We start from the raw sequence: 18,164 nt of genomic DNA, 5'->3' as shown, positions 1-18,164 counted from the left end.
TCCCCACAGACTGTTCAATCAGGATTTTATGCAAGATTTTATGCAAACTTAGGCATTGACAGGTGTTTTTGTTACAGTATTTTAGCTAAAGTAATCGATTAGTGGTGGTGGATCAAGGCCAAAGTAGTCAGCAGTCGTATTGCGGTAAAGACATGTTAAAGCATTCCGCAAAAGTGCACAAACAATGTACATTTTTCCTACATGACTAAGGCCAATTTTGAGATTTTTTTTGTAGTCGAGAAACTTGAAATAATTTATAAGGTCTCCAAACAACCATTCTACACTTGTACGTACAGAACTCATAGATGCATTAAACTCTTCCATTTGTCTTGTTAACACCCCATGTCTGAAGGGGCACTGCAGATGGGTACGTAGAGCATATGCCAGATCCCCGTAGATACACATCTCTTGTCCAGCAGGAGAAAAGGCGAACTGTGCCAGGTCAACATAAAGGCCAGATGTGTCCAGCATTCTTGCATCATGCATTCGTCCCTCTGAACAAGGGCAAAAAAAATAATTTTTGAACCACAATCAGTTACACATTGGCTGGCTGACAAACTGTTACCTATGTAAACCATTGATTAGCTTAGTAAGTGAGTAGGCCAAAAACAACATAGGATTGGCTGGCTATTATTCTTGCAGTCCAGGTACTTATGGCCTGTAAGTCAGAGTTTAGAATTTATTGGTCTGGTGACAGGAAAACTAGTTCCTCTAATAAAAATTGGGAGTGGGAGCTACTGAAAATACCTCTGATTTGAGAGACCGGGAGGAAGTCATCAAGAAACGTTAGCTTAACCTTTTGAGAAAAGAAATCAATCTAACTTTTAACTTCACATAAGTGATAAAAATGTATATCCAATTGAAAACAGCTACGGCACTATCCCACTATAAAAAATGAATGAATATACCGTTACCTACTGGTCCAAACAGATTGCCAATCAATCCATTTGGTAGGGCCAAGGATTGAAATTTAAGAGCGTGAACACGCTTGAGGCCATTATAAACAGCTCTTTGATTGACTCCTGGTTTTGATATGGGACGAACTGTTCCATCAACAAAGCCGAAACAGTTGTCCAAGGCGGCACCTCTGTCATGAATTGCTACAGAGTAAGTTTGCAGTAGGTTAGGAGACATAATGAGATGATTCCATTCGGTAATCCTGTGGCCACGAGCATTGTACATCCATTCAGTAACTTCGTTGCTAATCATGCTGAGCTCGGGTACTGATCGACCAAAAGTAGAAATCATATCAGACAACCTACATGGATAGCTAAAACGCTTTAGTATAACACAAAGTCCTTCTGTTGAATCACAAACGGTACCATTCGGGCATGTGAAGGTATCAGGCATCTGTAAAACATCCACCAACAATGAGATGTCATTCTTTTCAAATCTGAAGTCTGCCTTACACTCTGCGGGGTCTTTGTTTTCGAGGGAAAATTTTTCATAATCCCAGTGGCGAAACGGAAGGTTTTTGGGAGTGAATTCTTCATACAGCACCGCAAATTCTTCGTCATCTATTAGCTTTTCTTCCAGAGAAAGGAGCAAAGCTTCCTGTAAAGTCTTAAATGAGTTTTGAGTCATTCTTATAGGGAAAGGCAAAAAGCGTTTTCACTGTTTTCCAGACCAAAACTATTAGTCCAAATGATCGCGTTGTTGATCTTAACTACATATTTCCCGCGCTTAGAACGCGGTGCTCGCCCCAGCCCCACCCTCGGTCCTCACGTTTTCCAGACCACCGCGTTCTCAGTTCTTAAAGTCCCTGGTATTTCTGAACACAGGTGACGGAGGTTTCCATAATCTCTGAACAGAGTGGATTTTTCGTGTTTTTCAAAAGCGTCGGCTCATCGTCTTCGCATCGACTAAAAGAAGTGGAGTTTTTCACGTGCAAGGTCGTGACACTAGTTGATCTCCTTTTGAAGTCTTTTATTTTCAGTTTTATTAGCAGAGACGTTTGGACGCAAGGAGACGATTCGAATATGCCAAGTTTGCTCAAGATAATGTTCAAGATAACAAACCGTAACACAGTTCCTCAGACATCAAATTTACTCCTTAAAAATTTCTCTTCAGGGCTTGACCCTTTACATGCTAACATCAGTATGCATATTCTCCTTACTGTTCTGTATGTAATCCCTAAGGTGCTGACAAAGAGAATTTGTTTAAAAATCAAGAGCTTCTTATTTGGTGATCATTTTCTTTATTCTCGTGATCCTAATGTTTGATTCAAGGAGTAATATTGCAGAGAGAAATTAGACGCTGGTCGCTCTTAGAAGTCAAACGGTTTGAACCTCTTGTTTGTGTCGTTTGCATTTGGCTGATTCTTAGTAAAATGGAAATTATGATTTTTTTTTCTACCCGTAATAATTATCCTTACTAAGTTTAAAAAAAAAGTAGTGGCTTTTATGAGGTCATGTAAACGTAGTTCCTAAGTTTTTACTTTTTCTCCTCAGCCCGATGGCAAGTCTGTTTTACTTGGAACACAAATAGGCGAGTTGAAGGAATACAACTTAATAACTGGACAGGTACAAAACTCAATTTACACCTTTTGATTTCAAGTCAAACGCCAAATTTTTCTTGAAATAGCTATATGTGTATGAATTAGTTGTTGATTGTGACAAGTTAAGTTGTCAATTGTATCATACCTATTCCTTCTTTTTTTTTTTTTGGTTCTTTTTTGGATTTAAACCGTTCAGTGTATGATTTTCATGTTCATTTTTATTTTACGTATTTATTTTTAAAAAATGATCTTTTGCAGGAAGAGGCGACTTATCCCTGTAGCGCAGACAGAGCAATTTCCATGTGCCAATGTTCAAAAGTAAGAGTACAACATGGAAGTTTCCCTCCTCATATAGTTAAAAATACCTTTCTTTCTACTTCGAACAGGTCGAAAGTTTCATTAATGTTTTTCACGTTTTTTGGGGGGCGCACCCACCCCTCCCTTCCCCAACAGTCAAATGGTAACAAGTTATGTTCGATGTTCGATTTCGTTCCACATCCACACAAATAATAATAATAATAATAATAATAATAATAATTTATTTACTTCTATAGCGCCCTTTAACATTTGAATGATCAAAGGCGCTTTACAATTAGTGTCTCCCACCCATCCCACCCCAGGGGAGGACATCCACCACACAGTAATCTCGTGCGTGGGAAATTAACGTCTCCTACCCTGCAGGAGACGGGGCCTACGGTTTTACGTCCTATCCGAGAAGACGAAGCAATGTGAGTGAAGCGTCTTGCTTAAGGACACAACGTCATGCCCCAGCCAGGACTTGAACCCGGGCCGTCGGACCCAGAGTCCAGCACACTGACCACTGGACTACTCACGCCTCACAAACAAGGCAGCTCCTCTATTGCTTTTAAATTACTTAACGTTCCGTCAAATTCAGTCTTCTTGTTAACTGTTTAGTTTCCATATCTTTCACTGAAACCAATCAACCCTCTTTATTCATCAGTTTTGCAGCGCGTTTCGCAACGTTATGAACCTTTCTAAGGCTTATGTGACCCTTTCAGGTTGTGTTCACGAATTCATTTATCACTGAAATTGTCTTTCTGTACTTCATTCTTCAATTTTTAGGACCGCGAACTTTTATTGACGTCATCTTCGTCTGCTTTGCCTCCCTGTGCTCTTTGGTCATTTGGAGATGTTTTCGAAATGAAGTAAGTCTTTGAACTTGAAAACCTGTTTGATTGGTACCACTAGTGCATCTGATAGGCACGTCCTTGTTTGTGTCTCTGCTTGGTTTATTTGTATCTCACCTTTAACAAACTACAATGTTTGTCGCAGAAACATAAAACAGACACATACTTTACTATGTTTTACCATTAATTTTTATTGATTTGAGGATCGCTGAAATACAAAAAAAAGTTTTACATTGTTCTTTCAGAGCTACAACTTTTACAGAAGACACTTAGACAAACTAATTTCATAAATTACAGCAGACGAGCAATGACTCCAACTTAATTCACCTGCGGCAATCAACGCTCAAGATAAAACAAGCAAAATGGGAAATAATTTAGGTGTATATCATGGCTCGTATTCTATAATCGGATTGGTGTTAATGACACGGTGACAGTTGGCGAGCTGTAATGTTTCGTCGTTACATTCATCTCTCTATTTGATAAAAAGTGCTATTTACTTTATAATTTTATTTGTTTCTCTTTGGCTCAGACATCCATTTAGCGAGGACACTTGGGTAAAGTTTAGTAATTTATCAGAAGACAGAATTATTTGCACACAAGACGCTACTGCGCATGTGAGTTTAAGACATGTGATGCATTTTCAATTCCAAATACATCGCGAGTAGCCTCAGTTTGACAAATTGTCGCTGTTCATTTAGGACATTTACAAAAGGAAAATAGATCAAAGAAATTGCTAGTGCGTGAACACGGGACAGCAAGGATGATAGAATCGCTAATTTCGCCCAAGTTTGTGTGAGATCGTTTTTTGTCTCGAATACACGGACTTTCAAGAGGAATTTTTTGCCCAGACTTCATGGCCAAGATCAGCTCTCTGCGCCTCAGTTTACTTGTTCTGGGGCCTCTTGGCTGTGTTTGATAATTTTTTGATTTGTTATTTTGATATGCTTCACAAATAACTTTGGTTTTTCTTTCACGTCACTCAGTTGAAATGCGTCTTTTGAAACATTAGTCAAACTTTAAGGCGCCGAACTCGAGATTTATTTGTTTTTTATTTAATTCGGGTTTTTTTTTCTTTTTTTGTCGTTTATTGCTTGTGGTGCTTCTGTGCCAAAACCCCCTTTTTCTTTCTCGATAACAACTAGCATTAGAATGCAGTTAGAGTGTGATGATATTATTCACTAGATTATATTCAACCATCAGATTTACAACACTGCGACAGGTCAGCGGGTACTAACTCTGCACAATTCCAACAACACTAACAACTACTCAAAGAGCCTCGCCTCCTTTAATCCCACGGACGACCTGGTACTAAACGACGGTGTATTATGGGATGTCAAAGGCAAACGGGTTATACACAAGTTTGACAAGTTTGACAAGTTTGACAAGTTTAACAACTTTGTCAGCGGCGTTTTTCATCCCTCCGGGCTGGAGATTATCATCAATTCAGAGATTGTATCCTTTTTTTCGTTTTTAAAGAACGAGCCAATGCTATACTGTAAAGCAGTGAGTCCAGATTCACGAAAATAAGGGAACACAACGTCGGCCTTTCACGGATCTCGAAAAATCACTCTACCTCCTTCTTCTTACTTTGACAGTGAATTGGGAGAGAGATAGATATCAAGGACTATTATTTCATAAGAAAACTTTATTGTTTCCTCATCTTGAGCGTTTTCATGAAGCAATATACAGTCATCTCACTGATCCACGGAGTATAAACTTATGTCTGAATATCCTTGGTGATTTGCTGGCCAATTTACATCATCAACCTAGTCGATAAAACCAAACTATCTTATTTCCCCGCCCTCACAACTGACGAAGCACTACTGTTTCTTGTGACACTAACCCCTTAGAATGTCCAAAGCAACTCATCTCAAATAAACCGTGTGCCTTTTGCTTTGCCAATAATCCTTGACGCTAAAAACAGTGGCATCTTCGCTCTTTCCATTTACTGGACACATGTCCTTCACTAGATCAATGTCACGTAATCTTCAATAACAGTGGTGACGTCATGTATGGGGGTAATTTCATGTTTACTTGTTTACACACTTCTCAAATTTGTTGATACTTTATTAATTTTTCACGAAGGAAACCAGACCCAACATTGAGGTTTTAGTGCGTCCAAGTCGTGAGCTTTTAGTTGCGATCTTTATGTCATCTCGATATTCAAATTCAAATTGAGAGCACAGAATACTCACCCGGGATTATGGTTCCATAGGTTTTTAGCAGTTTATAGACATCCAAAATTGCGTAAGGAAATTTTTCAACTTTTCATCAATTATTTAGCAACTTTTGCGGTGTTTGGAAAAGTGAAAGAGCTCTAGCTCTTTTATTCCACTCACAACCCTAAAACTTCCGGCTCCAGTCTTTCGAAGGTTGGATAGCGCTATCCATTAGATAAAACTCTATCCGTCGGATAGCGTTATCCGCCTTTTACATAACTGGGCCCTCAGGGAAAAGTCCCTCAGAGCCTCTGATGTCTCAAAAAAAATGAAAAAAAAAATGAATTCTGGACTGAAGGGAGCGGTATTTGTTCTTCCGTATTTTATAGTAAAACATCTTTCGGATCCTTTGGAAATACCGCTAGCTTCCAGGCTCCTTGGACAGTACGAGACCTCGTTCAGGACTTTTGACGCAACAGGTTATCAACCAATAGGTGAGCAGGAGGGCTTGCTACAAATTTTAATAGAAATTTTGTTTGGCGCTCGTTATCAGTTAATTTGAAACATCTTGACGTTTACCAAATGAGTGAGAAAATGATGTTGGAAATTTCAATTGCTTTCAAACAGCTACAATCGACGTTAAGAAGACAATATTTGATTTGTGTACCGATATAACAGACAGCTTTGTAGCCGTTATTGAGGTAAGCTTAAAAATCGGAAACCTCTGCCTTGTTTTGTTTTCCTCCCTTCCATCCTTCTTCTTTCATTCCCATCCTCTTCCTCTCCCGCTCCTGCTTAACTTCCTCTCTTCTCTTTTTTTCTCCCTCTTCTCCGACACTTCTTCAGAGGTAAGAGGATTCTTGTGATTTCTATGAAACATTAAATTCAATTTATCTTGATCGTAAGACCTGAGCCGATTGGTGCGGTTTAGCTCTACTTGTCAATCACTAGCCAAACTGCTTCATGATTATCTTGCGGGAAAAACAAAAGAGGGTGAACTTTTTCGAAGGCGTAGTTGACAATTCCGATTTCATTCACGAGGAAGCTGCCTAGAAAAACCGAATTTTTTTAGAGCAGGAAGCGGCTGTAGACAGATTGAGGGAATCTCTCAAGTGTTCATCAGAACATGGAGTGTCTCGCGCATTACGAGGGTAGCAAAAAGTCTTAATTTCCACACTGGTCACTGGAAAAGATCTGCTGGCAGTGTTACCCACTGGTTTTGTTAGGAAAAGCTTTCTATTTCAGATGCTGGTTAGCTTTAAAACTAATTATAAAACAAACCTTCGAGTGCAGAAGTGTGTCTGCTTCAAAGTACCGTTTACGATCAAATGGAAGAAACATCGTCAAAGTGATGAACGGAAGCTACACTCAAAGAACATAAGATGCAGCGAATTTCAGCTCATATCTGTGTCCTCGGAAAAGGTTATGTCGAAGCCATTTGTCTCTGCGCTGAAAAAAAACTGCCTCACAGTTTCACTCATCCGCTCTACGCTTTTTTTTTTCTTTTTTTTTTCTTTTTCTTGTGGTTACGGTTACTTGCTCAATTCCAAGAATGCGGCGAGGCACAATTAGTCATGGGGTGTTTCGCTTTTTAACAGCCTCTTCGAGCAAGCGTCTTTTCGCCTTTCACTGCCCCCTCCTTCTGTTATGATATGCAAAAAAAACCTTCCGGACATCAACGTTTGCTTTTTCTTTCTTATGTAACTCTCAACTGTTATGTAATCACTTCGGACTACTCACGTGTCAGTTCTCGGGTTACACGAAGAAAAACATATTTCATAATAAGAGAGTCGCTATCGCGTTGTTGTTGTTTCGTTAGCTCTAAAGGTAACCTGCCTCTCAAGTGATTAAAGTTTGTGTTCAAAGAAGCTTACTGGACTCAGACTCACTATCTTGCTCTCTCGCGTCTTAAAGGACAAAACTCCTTCCACTTTCCAATCAAACTCTAAGTTAAACATGGCCGGTGAAATAATCGATCGCGAACTTCTTAACGTTAACTCGCCCTAATATAACGCCTGCACTGCAAGCTCAGGAGCCAGCAGTAATCCCAGCTACCTCATGCCACGACAACTGGGAGAAACTTTGGCAATGCGAACCATCTGACTGGCTTTACTTGTCATTTCATGATTGCATAAGTTGCAAACTATCATCGTAAAGATCTTGTCATCATGTCATAACAGTTCACGTGAATTATTGCATATCATAAATTCGGTAACGTTCTTTTTTAGAATCAGGCCAGCACCGACGAAAGCGTTTGCCGGGTGTACGAAGTCGGGCGGCTGCGTAGGGCTGATGACGAGGACGAGCAGGTATGAGAATCTTAAGGACTTTCACATCAAAATCCGTAGGAACGGACCAATCAAAGAGAAGTGAAACCGCCATCTTGGAGGCGGATTCGGTTATGTAATTGGTTCATGCCTTATTTGCATACAAAATCCTGCACTTTGTTAGGTTGTGGACTATAGCGCCCCCTGGCACTAAAGCAGAGATGAACTTTAAATTACTTTTGGAACATACTTCAAAAACACGTCACTTAGTGCAACACGTGTTTGATGTAGGTCAATAAAATAACGACTCCATGCCTTTTTTCTCTTAGGAATCCGACGAAGGTGGCGAGGAAGATGACGATGTCGATGACGATGATGATGAAAATGATGACGATGACGATGACGATGATGATGATGACAACGAAATTGAAATCACGATATCTGGCGATGATGATTCAGATGATGACAGTGATATCGCAATTTTTTGAAGCGCGGCTTTTAAGTTTCCATCTTTCAGTTGTTAATTCAACTCAACAATGAGCACGTAATTCTGCTATGTTTTTATCTTTGAAAAATGTACTTGTATCACACAATTTGGGAATGATAGTTTAAGCTTGGAGTTGAGCTTCTTGACGGTGGAGGTTTTTTATCTAAAATTCTATGTAGCAGAAAGTAGAAGTCATCATCGAAAAAATTACACCCATGTTACTGATTATCAAAGAAATAGGAAGGATAGAATGGTTTGTTATTCCTCTTGTAATGCAAACAAGCCAGCAAAGGACTACTCGCCACAGAGTTACCACTTGTCGATATCTTAACCTTGGTGAAACAGCTAAAAGTCTGTCTGTACTTATCGCAGTCAGTGTGAGGACAGAGACGCCACAGAAAATAACCCCCAAGGTTCGGTTGATGAGCAAGCCATGGTAACAAATTGCAGAGTGTCTTGGGAAATTATGTAAGGGAGATGAAACGGCTGGAAACTGAGTCCAACAGTGATATCAGTGCATGCAAGATTACTGAACAAACATTTTGATGGTTGATGAAGGGAAGAAATCTTGTAGAGAGGGAAAAGAATGAGACCATTTCCCACAATGGCTGCAATGGAAATTATAAGATCAATGACGAAACAAGCATAATAAGACTTCGATCATATACGCCCATGAAGCAACGAAATTGATTAATTCTTGTTTGGTTTGTATTTTCCGTTAGGTTCTCCATGTTATTTTATAGCAGTTACCACTCTTTCATTGCTAAAGGCGTTGAGAACTCTCCTCTTGAACACCACACTGAACATCCAAAGAACGAATCTAGTTTCCGAAATGAGCAGGTGGTGATGTTTAAGTCTCTCTAGCCATGTAAGACTTTCAACTGCAGAAGGGGGGTTTTCTATATTCAAGAAAAACAGAGTTGAAGGGTTTTCGGTCAATACCATTTGTTTTCTTTACCTGCGGTGATTTTCCAATATTTCGTTTTGCTTATTTCTTCATTTTTACTTCAAAAGAAGCATGGAGGTAATTGTTTCTTTTCAGCTGGCTATTTGCGGTGGTAACACTTTTTTTCCGCACACCACACCCAACTCCTTTCAAAGCAAATTTAATTAATTTTAAAGTTGTGTTTTTTCTTTTAAACTTAAACCTTAATCCAATTCATTCAGAGGAAAAAGTAATATCGAGCTAAGATTTTCACGAATATTTTTTAGCCTTGCACTTATGTTTTTCGCCAAGTTAAAGAGTACCTATACTCCCTAACATATCCTGACGTGCCGGCAAATTGGCTCTGGCTAATGAATTCTGAATTTAGGGAACACTCGTGGCAAAATAATTAATTTTTCAGAGAAGTGAGAATTGCAGTAAAGAAGACAATCAGAGCGTTTTGTTGTTGTTTGTAGCTCAATGATGTCTATTTATGAGAATTCACCACGATGTTCCTTAACATAAGTATATTATGCAAATTTTTTCATATAAAAAGCACTTGCTTATCATAAAAGAACCACAAATATGTTACCTTAAAAACAAAACTTTTGTGGCCGTTGTGGTATCTCTGGTTACTTCCGTGTTTTGCTACGTAAAGATCTACCTGAGATTACAGCGGTACCAGGCTGAAGTAGAAGACAACCCTGGCGAAGGACGGTCAAATGCAGGAGAAGATATAGGAGCAGGAAAAGATGAAGCAGGCGCAATAACGGGGACAAGAACAGCCACAGAAGAAGGAGCAGGAGTAAAAGGTACAGGGAGGGGAAGAGTACGTGCATGGACAGCAAAAGGTTCATCAAAACAAAGATTAAACGGAAGAGTTCAACTAAACATCAAACAATATCAGAAAACAGTTTCCAGCATATTTTGGGTGCAGTTGGCTTTAGTGGCATGCTACACCCCTTTTATAATTGTGTCGATATTGAGACATACAGTACTTAGTGGATCAGCAATTCATGCTCTGTGGCTCTTTACGAAAACTTTAGTTTATCTGAGCTCATCTCTGAATCCCTTTCTTTACTGTTGGAAAATCACAGAAGTGAGAAAGGCAGGAAAGGACACAGCCAGGGCGTTTTGTTGTTGTTCGTGATTCGAGGTCGCCTGTACTTATTTGGAAAAACTTCCGTGTCCTTAAAGAAATAATTTCTTGCGAATTTTTATATTTAACAAATAGAGAAGCCTTGACTGTGCTCTGTTCTGTTGTAAAGCACGCAGGAAGCGGCTAGAGCACGAAAGAAGTGTAGGGAAAAACACGAGACGTACTCGAGTGTTTCTCCCTACTTCTTGAGCGCTCTAGCCGCTTCCTAACTGTTTTACAACAGAACAGAGCACAGTCAAGGTTTCTCTATTTGTTTTATAATAAAGAATCCGTTAAATTCCCCAAGAATTACTTTCAATTTTCAAAACAAATCTTATTTCCAAAGCGAATAACAGTGTCGTCAGCATGCTCTATACTCTCATAAAGCACGCTACAATAAGCCAATCAGAATTCCTGTTAGAATGGTTCAAATAATCTGATTGGCTGTACAAGACTAAAGCTGTCAAAAATGTCAAACCATCAAAGTTCAAAAACCATCAAATTTCATATTCTGCAATAGTTTAGAAACTAAAATAGTTCGGCACGTCGAATTTAACACTTTTACCTGAAGTTTTTTAGTTTCTAATACAGATAGATAGATAGATAGATAGATAGATAGTTTATTATCAAGAACCTTGCAGCCACAGGCTGAATTACGTTTGATTTACAAAAACAATATATACTACAAAAAATACATGGCTAAGAAGAACTAATTAAAAGGACAAAAATATATAATTAAGAGGAAACCAATATTACATCATTGCTTTATGGACATAGTGATGGATAAAACTATTTCGAGTACGAATGGTGTGGAGGCGCCGTGTAGTAAAAGAGTGCTGACTCCTTAAATTGACTTCGCACTCATTCTTGGGAGGTAGTAAGCTATAGAGCTTGTGCGAGGGATTAGACAGGATGGAATTAAAAAGCTTATCACATAAGAACTCGCGGCGGTTGTGTAAGGGAACTAGACCAGTCAAAAGAAGTGCCTCATTGTACGAACAATCTGGATAGATAATACGTAAAACTCGCCTTTGACATCTCTCAAGATCTACTGAAAGGTATTGCGGGAGGCTATGATGATAAACAGGGCATGCATATTCAGTGACAGGCCTAATACAAGTCAAATAGAAGAGCAAAAGTTCCTCCGACTTGACCTGTGCACGCTTAAGCTGACGCAAAAAATACAGGCGCTTGTTTACTTTCTTTACAACTTCGGATACGTGATTATTCCACGTAAGATCGCAAGATATCTGCAAACCTAAGATCTTTGCTTGCTCTACACACTCTAAGTCCTGATCATTAACCTTAATTGGATCAAAGTTCTTTCTAGAGTGACTGAATGTTATGCGCAGTTCCTTGCACTTGGTTTCATTTAATTGGAACTTGTCAGCAGAAGCTTGCGTCGCGAGTTCGTCAACCGCTTGTTGGACTTTGCTGACCTCAGACTTCATGACTGTTTCAGAAATAGTGGAGTCATCGACATATTTCCACATGTCTGTACCCGGGATGATGAGGTCGTTTATCATAATGGTAAATAACCAGGGGCCAAGTTTTGTGCCCTGTGGGACCCCTGATGGGATGGCCCCCCACTCCGAGTAACAGTCCTGACTAAGTTTAACACGCTGTCGGCGACAGGACAAAAAGTCCACTATCCAGTTAATTATTCCGCTTGGAAGATCGTATGAAATGAGCTTCTGAACTAGGATCTGATGGTCAATAAGGTCAAACGCCTTGCGGAAGTCAAAGAGGATGGTTCTGACAGTTGCACCGTTCCCATCCGTAGCACTAAGCCATGAGTGGACCATGCTTATTAGTGCTTGTGTCGTACTGGAACCTGGCACAGTCCCAAACTGCCGTACATCCACTTTCGCCAAAACAACAGGCTTGAGGAAACTCTCCACGACGAAATCTTCAGCAACCTTCGAAAGCACGGGAGTTAGGGATATTGGACGTAGATGTTTGTTTACATCGTGTATTGGATTTTGCTTTGGTACTGGAGTGATGTTAGCGTCCTTCCAAGACTGAGGCAACCGTGCTTCCTTAAACGAAGAGTTAAGGATATCAGTCACAGGCAGTGCTAGTAAATCTGCATTCTCTTTAAGAAGCCAACCGGGGATTCCGTCCGGACCGGTTGCCTTAGTTGGATTTAAGGCAGATAGCTTCTTTAAAACAGAGAATTCTGATACCTGGAAAGCACTCTCCTGGTCAGAGTTGGTTGAGGTGTTAGGTGAAAGGGGGGTGAAGACGCGCATAGGAGCCAAGAACGCCTGGTTGATGGTGTTAGCAATGTCTATCGTGCTTGGAGGCGAACCTCTCTGACCACAATCAATATGTTGGTAGAGGGTAGCTGGATTAACGCCTCTAGAAGCTGCGTCTGACGTACCACTGAGCTTCTTTACCTCACGCCACCAAACTGCGGGTTTACAGTCCTTCAGATGTTCAACCTTGGAATTATAGAACTTTGCACGGCATGCTTTCCTCTCACGATTAACGCGATTTCGTAGGGTGCGGTACTGCTCCTGGTCGCCTTGAGCGAGGGCCTTTTGGCGGCTGTGAATGAGACCCTTCAATTGTTGATTGACCCAGGGCGGCTCGTTGGTTTGTACCGACTTAGACTTCAGGGGGAGGAGAATGTCCATTCCGGTCTTGACTATGGTCTCCAGCATTTCCACTATTACAGGATCTGAAAGTGAAATGTTCAGTGAAATTCGGCCCAATCGTAGCTCACAAAAATATGCAAGTTATTTCACATGACAAGTAGAAAACAAACTGTTCAAGGCGAGTGTATTATGAATGAACAACAGCCGAATTCACTAAGACAAAAAGATCGCTCGGAATGACAGCGCCGTAAAACTCGGTTGCAGTGACTGATCTGGCCTTCCACTCAACGCATCGGAAAGGTAATCAGGGCAAGCTCTTAATTTTCACTCGAGGGGTAGTCGATTTAGTTCCTGAGGCTTGCTCCACTGCGATGACCGAAGATCGCCATGATTAGCTAGCCGCGATAGACCTTAAGTCGCTCTGACACCATCATGATTTGTAGGAATTTTAACAGTTATGCCAGGTTATATTTTTCATAATTCCTGTTTTTTTCTATTTGAATTCGAAACTTTATATACTATACAAGTGTTAGCTGTATTTGATTTTTATTACCGTACGTAAACTCGCAATCTAACTGAGCGTAAAAACCGTTAAAAAAACTCGGACTGTCTATCTTGTTTTATCTATGAGGATTTTTGTCTCTGCTCACGTTACAATAACGTAAATTACTGCGCCTGGCATTTTTGCAAACCTTTGTTCGCTTGTTCCGAAATTTCACTTTTATTAACGAAAGAAAAGCTAGAAAGAAGTCCCGGAAAAGGTCGGATATAGTACGATTTGGCAGATGGCGTGACAGCTTTAGCTCAGTTCTATGCTCTATACTCTCATAGAGCACGCTCTTTCAACCAATGACAGTACGTGTTATATCCGAGCTTTTTTATAATAATCAATAAGGAATCATTGAATGCTGACAAGCAATTGCACTTACAGAGTCGAAAACTCTATTGCAATATGAGGAGGAATACAAATTTCCTTTTTCTTTTTCATGTTCTCTTTACAGGAAGGAGAATAAGAAGAATAGGAAGACATAACATCAATTACACCTTTTGCTGTTCATTTACGCAAAATGTACATTCATTTACGTCAACAGTTGAAACTATACGGCAAATATACATTCATTAGCACTTCAATGAAATTCATGAACGCGAACGAACTTTCAATAACGCTATTTGCATATGTATTAACATTCAATAGCATCAACGGATGAACAATTGCACCTTTGGACAATCAAACATAAAAAATATACTTTCAATCTCGCGTAATGATTAATCATTAACATCAATGGAAAATCAATTGCATAGTATGACAATCAATTGCGTATTAGAGACATTCAATAATACAATTTGCATAGAGACGTACATTCAATTGCACCTTCATACAATCGTTTATTCAAAATGGTCAATCATTAACGTAAACTGACAAACATTGGTGTTTTTCGAATAAACAATAGGATGAAAAAAATATTCATTAGTGTCATTCATCGTAGTTACATGTATTTTATAATAATGAACAAAAATACAAGAGTATGTACATTATCATTTAAATTTTATGTTCCTTTTTGCGCAATATTTTGCTGAAGCAGATATAAAATGAAGAACATTTTACATGTTCAGTACACAGTACGCTGTATGAACAAGTGGACAGAAATAACCGGAGAAAATCATGCCACCAAGAAACAGAATCCTACTTAAACAGCGTCAAAGAATTATTCAAGCCTTCGAAGATGTGAATGAAGATTATTTGACGGTTGCCGCTACTATCGGAGTGAACCGTTCAACTGCAAGAAGTATCGTTGCACGATACTTGCGAGAAGGAAGGATCGCGGAGAGACCACGAGGAGGAGCAAATCATGTTCGAGTAGATGATGAAATGAGGAATTGCCTGAATGACATTTTGAACGAAAATTGCCTGCTGACACTAGCACAGATAAATCAAGAATCGAGACAGCGTCTTCCAAGAAAACCAACAATCCATGACCGCACAGTAGCAAGAACACTTGAAGGTATATTGTATCGTGTGAAATTGGCAAAGCCACTCCCAGTTGAACGAAACCGCCCTGATGTCCTGCAAAAAAGAGTCGACTATGCTAACTGGTTCATGCGCCATGCTGTAGTGAATCATAGTATTTTCGCAGACGAGCGTGGGTACAATATTTGGACGGCAAGAAGTCACGGACGAGCAAGGATGGGAGAGAGGGCATATCGACAAGTATGTGGTCAGCGAGGGAGAAATGTTACTGTAGCACTGGCAATTTCACCCACCTATGGACTCGTTTTTCACTCGGCATTTCTCGGTGGAATGAATGGACAAAGATTTAATGATTTTCTGTCACAGACGAGGCTAAATCTCGACCCAAATGAACATGTGATTTTCATTTATGACGGTGCACCAGCCCACAACAATCCTGCCATTCCTGGTCCTAATTCTGAGCTTAAAAAGCTACCACCATACAGCCCGTTTCTTAACATTGTAGAGCAAGCAATAAGTGCCTTAAAAGCAGCCATAAAAGCGGACATAAGCCGTCCAGAGCAGCAAGAACAGATGAACAACAGAGCAGAGGCAAGACGACAAGGAATCGCGTTAGGCAACTTCCGCACTCAATTGCTACTTCAGGCCCTGCAGAGAAACATAGGCACCATCACGGCTGCTAAATGTGGACAGTGGTACAGATTTATGCAAACGTACATTCCAAGATGTTTAAATAATGAAGAAATTGAAGGATAATTACAAAACATTACATTACAGTACACTGTAATCGAACAATTTTGAAATTTCTTTTTCCCTAGTTGATTGTTATTACTACACATATGTTTGTCAGTTCACGTTAATGATTGACCATGTCGAATAAACGATTGTATGAAGGTGCAATTGAATGTACATCTCTATGCAAATTGTATTATTGAATGTCTCTAATACGCAATTGATTGTCCTACTATGCAATTGATTTTCTATTGGTTTTAATGATCAACCATTACGCGAGATTGAAAGTATATTTGTTCTGTTTGATTGTTCAAAGGTGCAATTGTTCATCCATTGATGCTATTGAATGTTAATACATATGCAAATAGCGTTATTGAAAGTTCGTTCGCGTTCATGAATTTCATGGAAGTGCTAATGAATGTATATTTGCCGTATAGTTTCAACTGTTGACGTTAATGAATGTACATTTTGCGTAAATGAACAGCAAAAGGTGTAGTCTCTCTTTTTTTTGCCATGAAATACAATGAGATATTGATTGAGAATTGATTCTTTCTATCTATTTTGGACGGGTTTCTAATATTTATTTAAAGATCGCCCATGCATAAACAAAATTAATAAATAAACGTTAATTGTGGACTCATGCGTAAATCTAATAACTCGCATATTGACTAAACAAACCGTTTTCAGCGAAGTGCGAAGCAACTTTGTCGAATATAACCTTAAAAGAGTCTACCTCGTAGATTTGTGCGGCCCCTTTAGTCCTATTGCCGGCGGCGCTTTTAAATAAGTAAGGTTGTTATTTTCTTTTCCTTTTTCGCCGCCTCAGTTATTGCTGACTTCTCTATACATTCTTTCACAGTGAACTACTGCTTTCTTTTGCATTTTTGGCCTCTTTCAGCTGACTTTTCCCCACAATTAGGAGGAAAAACCTCAAGATGAATATGTCTAACCTTTATTTTAAAATGCGTCATGCTTGAATATCAAATAAGACCACATTAAACATCTCACAAATTGAGGAAGCCACAAAAATGGCTGATTGGTAATTAAATGGCTTATATTTTGGTATTAGTAAATTCGAGAATAATAAAAAACGAGATTTAGCCAAACTTTAAGTTCTCTTGAACTTTAACTTTATGATGAAAACAAAAACGCGCGTCTCAGCCCTTATCAATGTTCAACAAATTTTTTTTTTCCACAAACAGTTCACATCTGCTTCCAAAACCAAAGCGTAAAATGTGTAATGATGTAATACGAATAAATCATTCTCTTCTCACGAGCTTTAGAATATACTATAGGCCATGATTTTGGGAATAGTCTTGGCTTTAAAGGCGTGATGAATGACTCAATAGCTTAGTCTCCTCCTGACGGTTTTTAAGAAGTATTACGTGCTTACTTATCGGTACCCGTTATAGTATTTAGCTAGAGACTGGCAAATTGGGTCATTAGGCTTTCAAATACTTTATTCTTAGTCGCATAAATAAACCGTTTTTGGTTGACAGATATGTCAGCCTGCTTGTTTTGATAACACCAAGAGTAACAATACATAATTATTGACACACTTCAGTTGTTGTTCTACAGGTGCTGGTGTTGGTGGCCAGCCAAGACCTTTCAAGTTTATTTATATTTCCTTCATTGAAATCCATTTTCCAATATTGTCTTCTCGGAAATGTTTGCATTATTACGATAAGTTGCGATGCCAATCGCTCTATTGAAAGTTTATCAAATGATTATTTCTTAACTCTTCACCAAGGTAGAGTTAACTAGTGGTGGATATTTACCAAGCTGCCAAGCGGAGATGTAAATATCTACCCCTAGCCACCGGCACTTAGATGAATATTTGTTTTTGTATATAATTTAATACTGTGAGATAAAATAATACAAAAAGATGATTTTGAATAATTTATTCCTGTAATAATCACAACATTTTTGGGCGCAAATCCCCTGGAGGTGAATGGAGAAGGATGTGCGGAGTAACGTGTTAGTAACTACTTTTGGGTTCTTTATATCTATATATGGATCGAAATGTGACAGATTTTTGGGAGATTCAAATTAAAAAAAATTTTTAAATTTAATTTCGTGTGTAGAAATGTCAAAATCCTATCTAAACGATAAATGCTTCCTTATAAGCATATTGAACAGTCAAATAGATAAATACAGAAAAAAAAGGCAAAAACCAAAAGTTTTGAGATCGACATCAGAGTCCCCACCGATCTTTTGATCGACGATCGTGGTTTTATTTCAC

General features: G+C 39.1%; 2 protein-coding genes and 1 pseudogene across 3 annotated transcripts in view; 2 read left to right on the top strand and 1 right to left on the bottom strand.

Moving 5' to 3' along the window:
• LOC149046151 (uncharacterized) overlaps positions 1-1,599 on the bottom strand; it is a 2,063-nt gene extending 464 nt beyond the window's left edge. The window contains exons 1-2 of the mRNA XM_089206959.1: positions 915-1,599; positions 1-494 (exon numbers count right to left, since the gene is read on the bottom strand). The exon at positions 1-494 is cut by the window's left edge and continues 464 nt beyond it. Coding sequence (XP_089063085.1) covers positions 82-494; positions 915-1,584 — 1,083 coding nt within the window. The 5' untranslated portion in view covers positions 1,585-1,599 and the 3' untranslated portion in view covers positions 1-81. The remainder of the gene's footprint in view (positions 495-914) is intronic.
• Positions 1-9,813, top strand: part of LOC149046150 (DDB1- and CUL4-associated factor 1-like) — a 27,912-nt pseudogene extending 18,099 nt beyond the window's left edge. The window contains exons 18-27 of the transcript XR_016186496.1: positions 2,451-2,522; positions 2,625-2,815; positions 3,581-3,663; positions 4,175-4,259; positions 4,846-5,097; positions 5,570-5,663; positions 6,194-6,298; positions 6,432-6,505; positions 8,033-8,113; positions 8,401-9,813. The product of XR_016186496.1 is annotated as a DDB1- and CUL4-associated factor 1-like (transcript). The remainder of the gene's footprint in view (positions 1-2,450; positions 2,523-2,624; positions 2,816-3,580; positions 3,664-4,174; positions 4,260-4,845; positions 5,098-5,569; positions 5,664-6,193; positions 6,299-6,431; positions 6,506-8,032; positions 8,114-8,400) is intronic.
• Positions 9,814-14,884: 5,071 nt separating this feature from the next.
• LOC149046149 (uncharacterized) lies at positions 14,885-16,221 on the top strand. Its single transcript, XM_089205780.1, has one exon. The coding sequence runs from the start codon at positions 14,885-14,887 to the stop codon at positions 15,944-15,946; it is 1,062 nt and encodes a 353-aa protein (XP_089061906.1). The 3' UTR covers positions 15,947-16,221.
• The last annotated feature ends 1,943 nt before the right edge of the window (positions 16,222-18,164 follow it).

The sequence above is a fragment of the Pocillopora damicornis genome, chromosome 5 (genome assembly GCF_964200805.1).
Source record: "Pocillopora damicornis chromosome 5, jaPocDami1.2, whole genome shotgun sequence".
Classification (NCBI taxonomy): domain Eukaryota; kingdom Metazoa; phylum Cnidaria; class Anthozoa; order Scleractinia; family Pocilloporidae; genus Pocillopora; species Pocillopora damicornis.
Note: the sequence above shows the minus strand (reverse complement) of the source record. Positions and strands in the feature narration are given on the sequence as shown.

What these genes read in the sequence shown, in the direction of transcription:
- LOC149046149 (XM_089205780.1), top strand. Translation starts at nt 14,885, where the DNA reads ATGCCACCAAGAAACAGAATCCTACTTAAACAGCGTCAAAGAATTATT.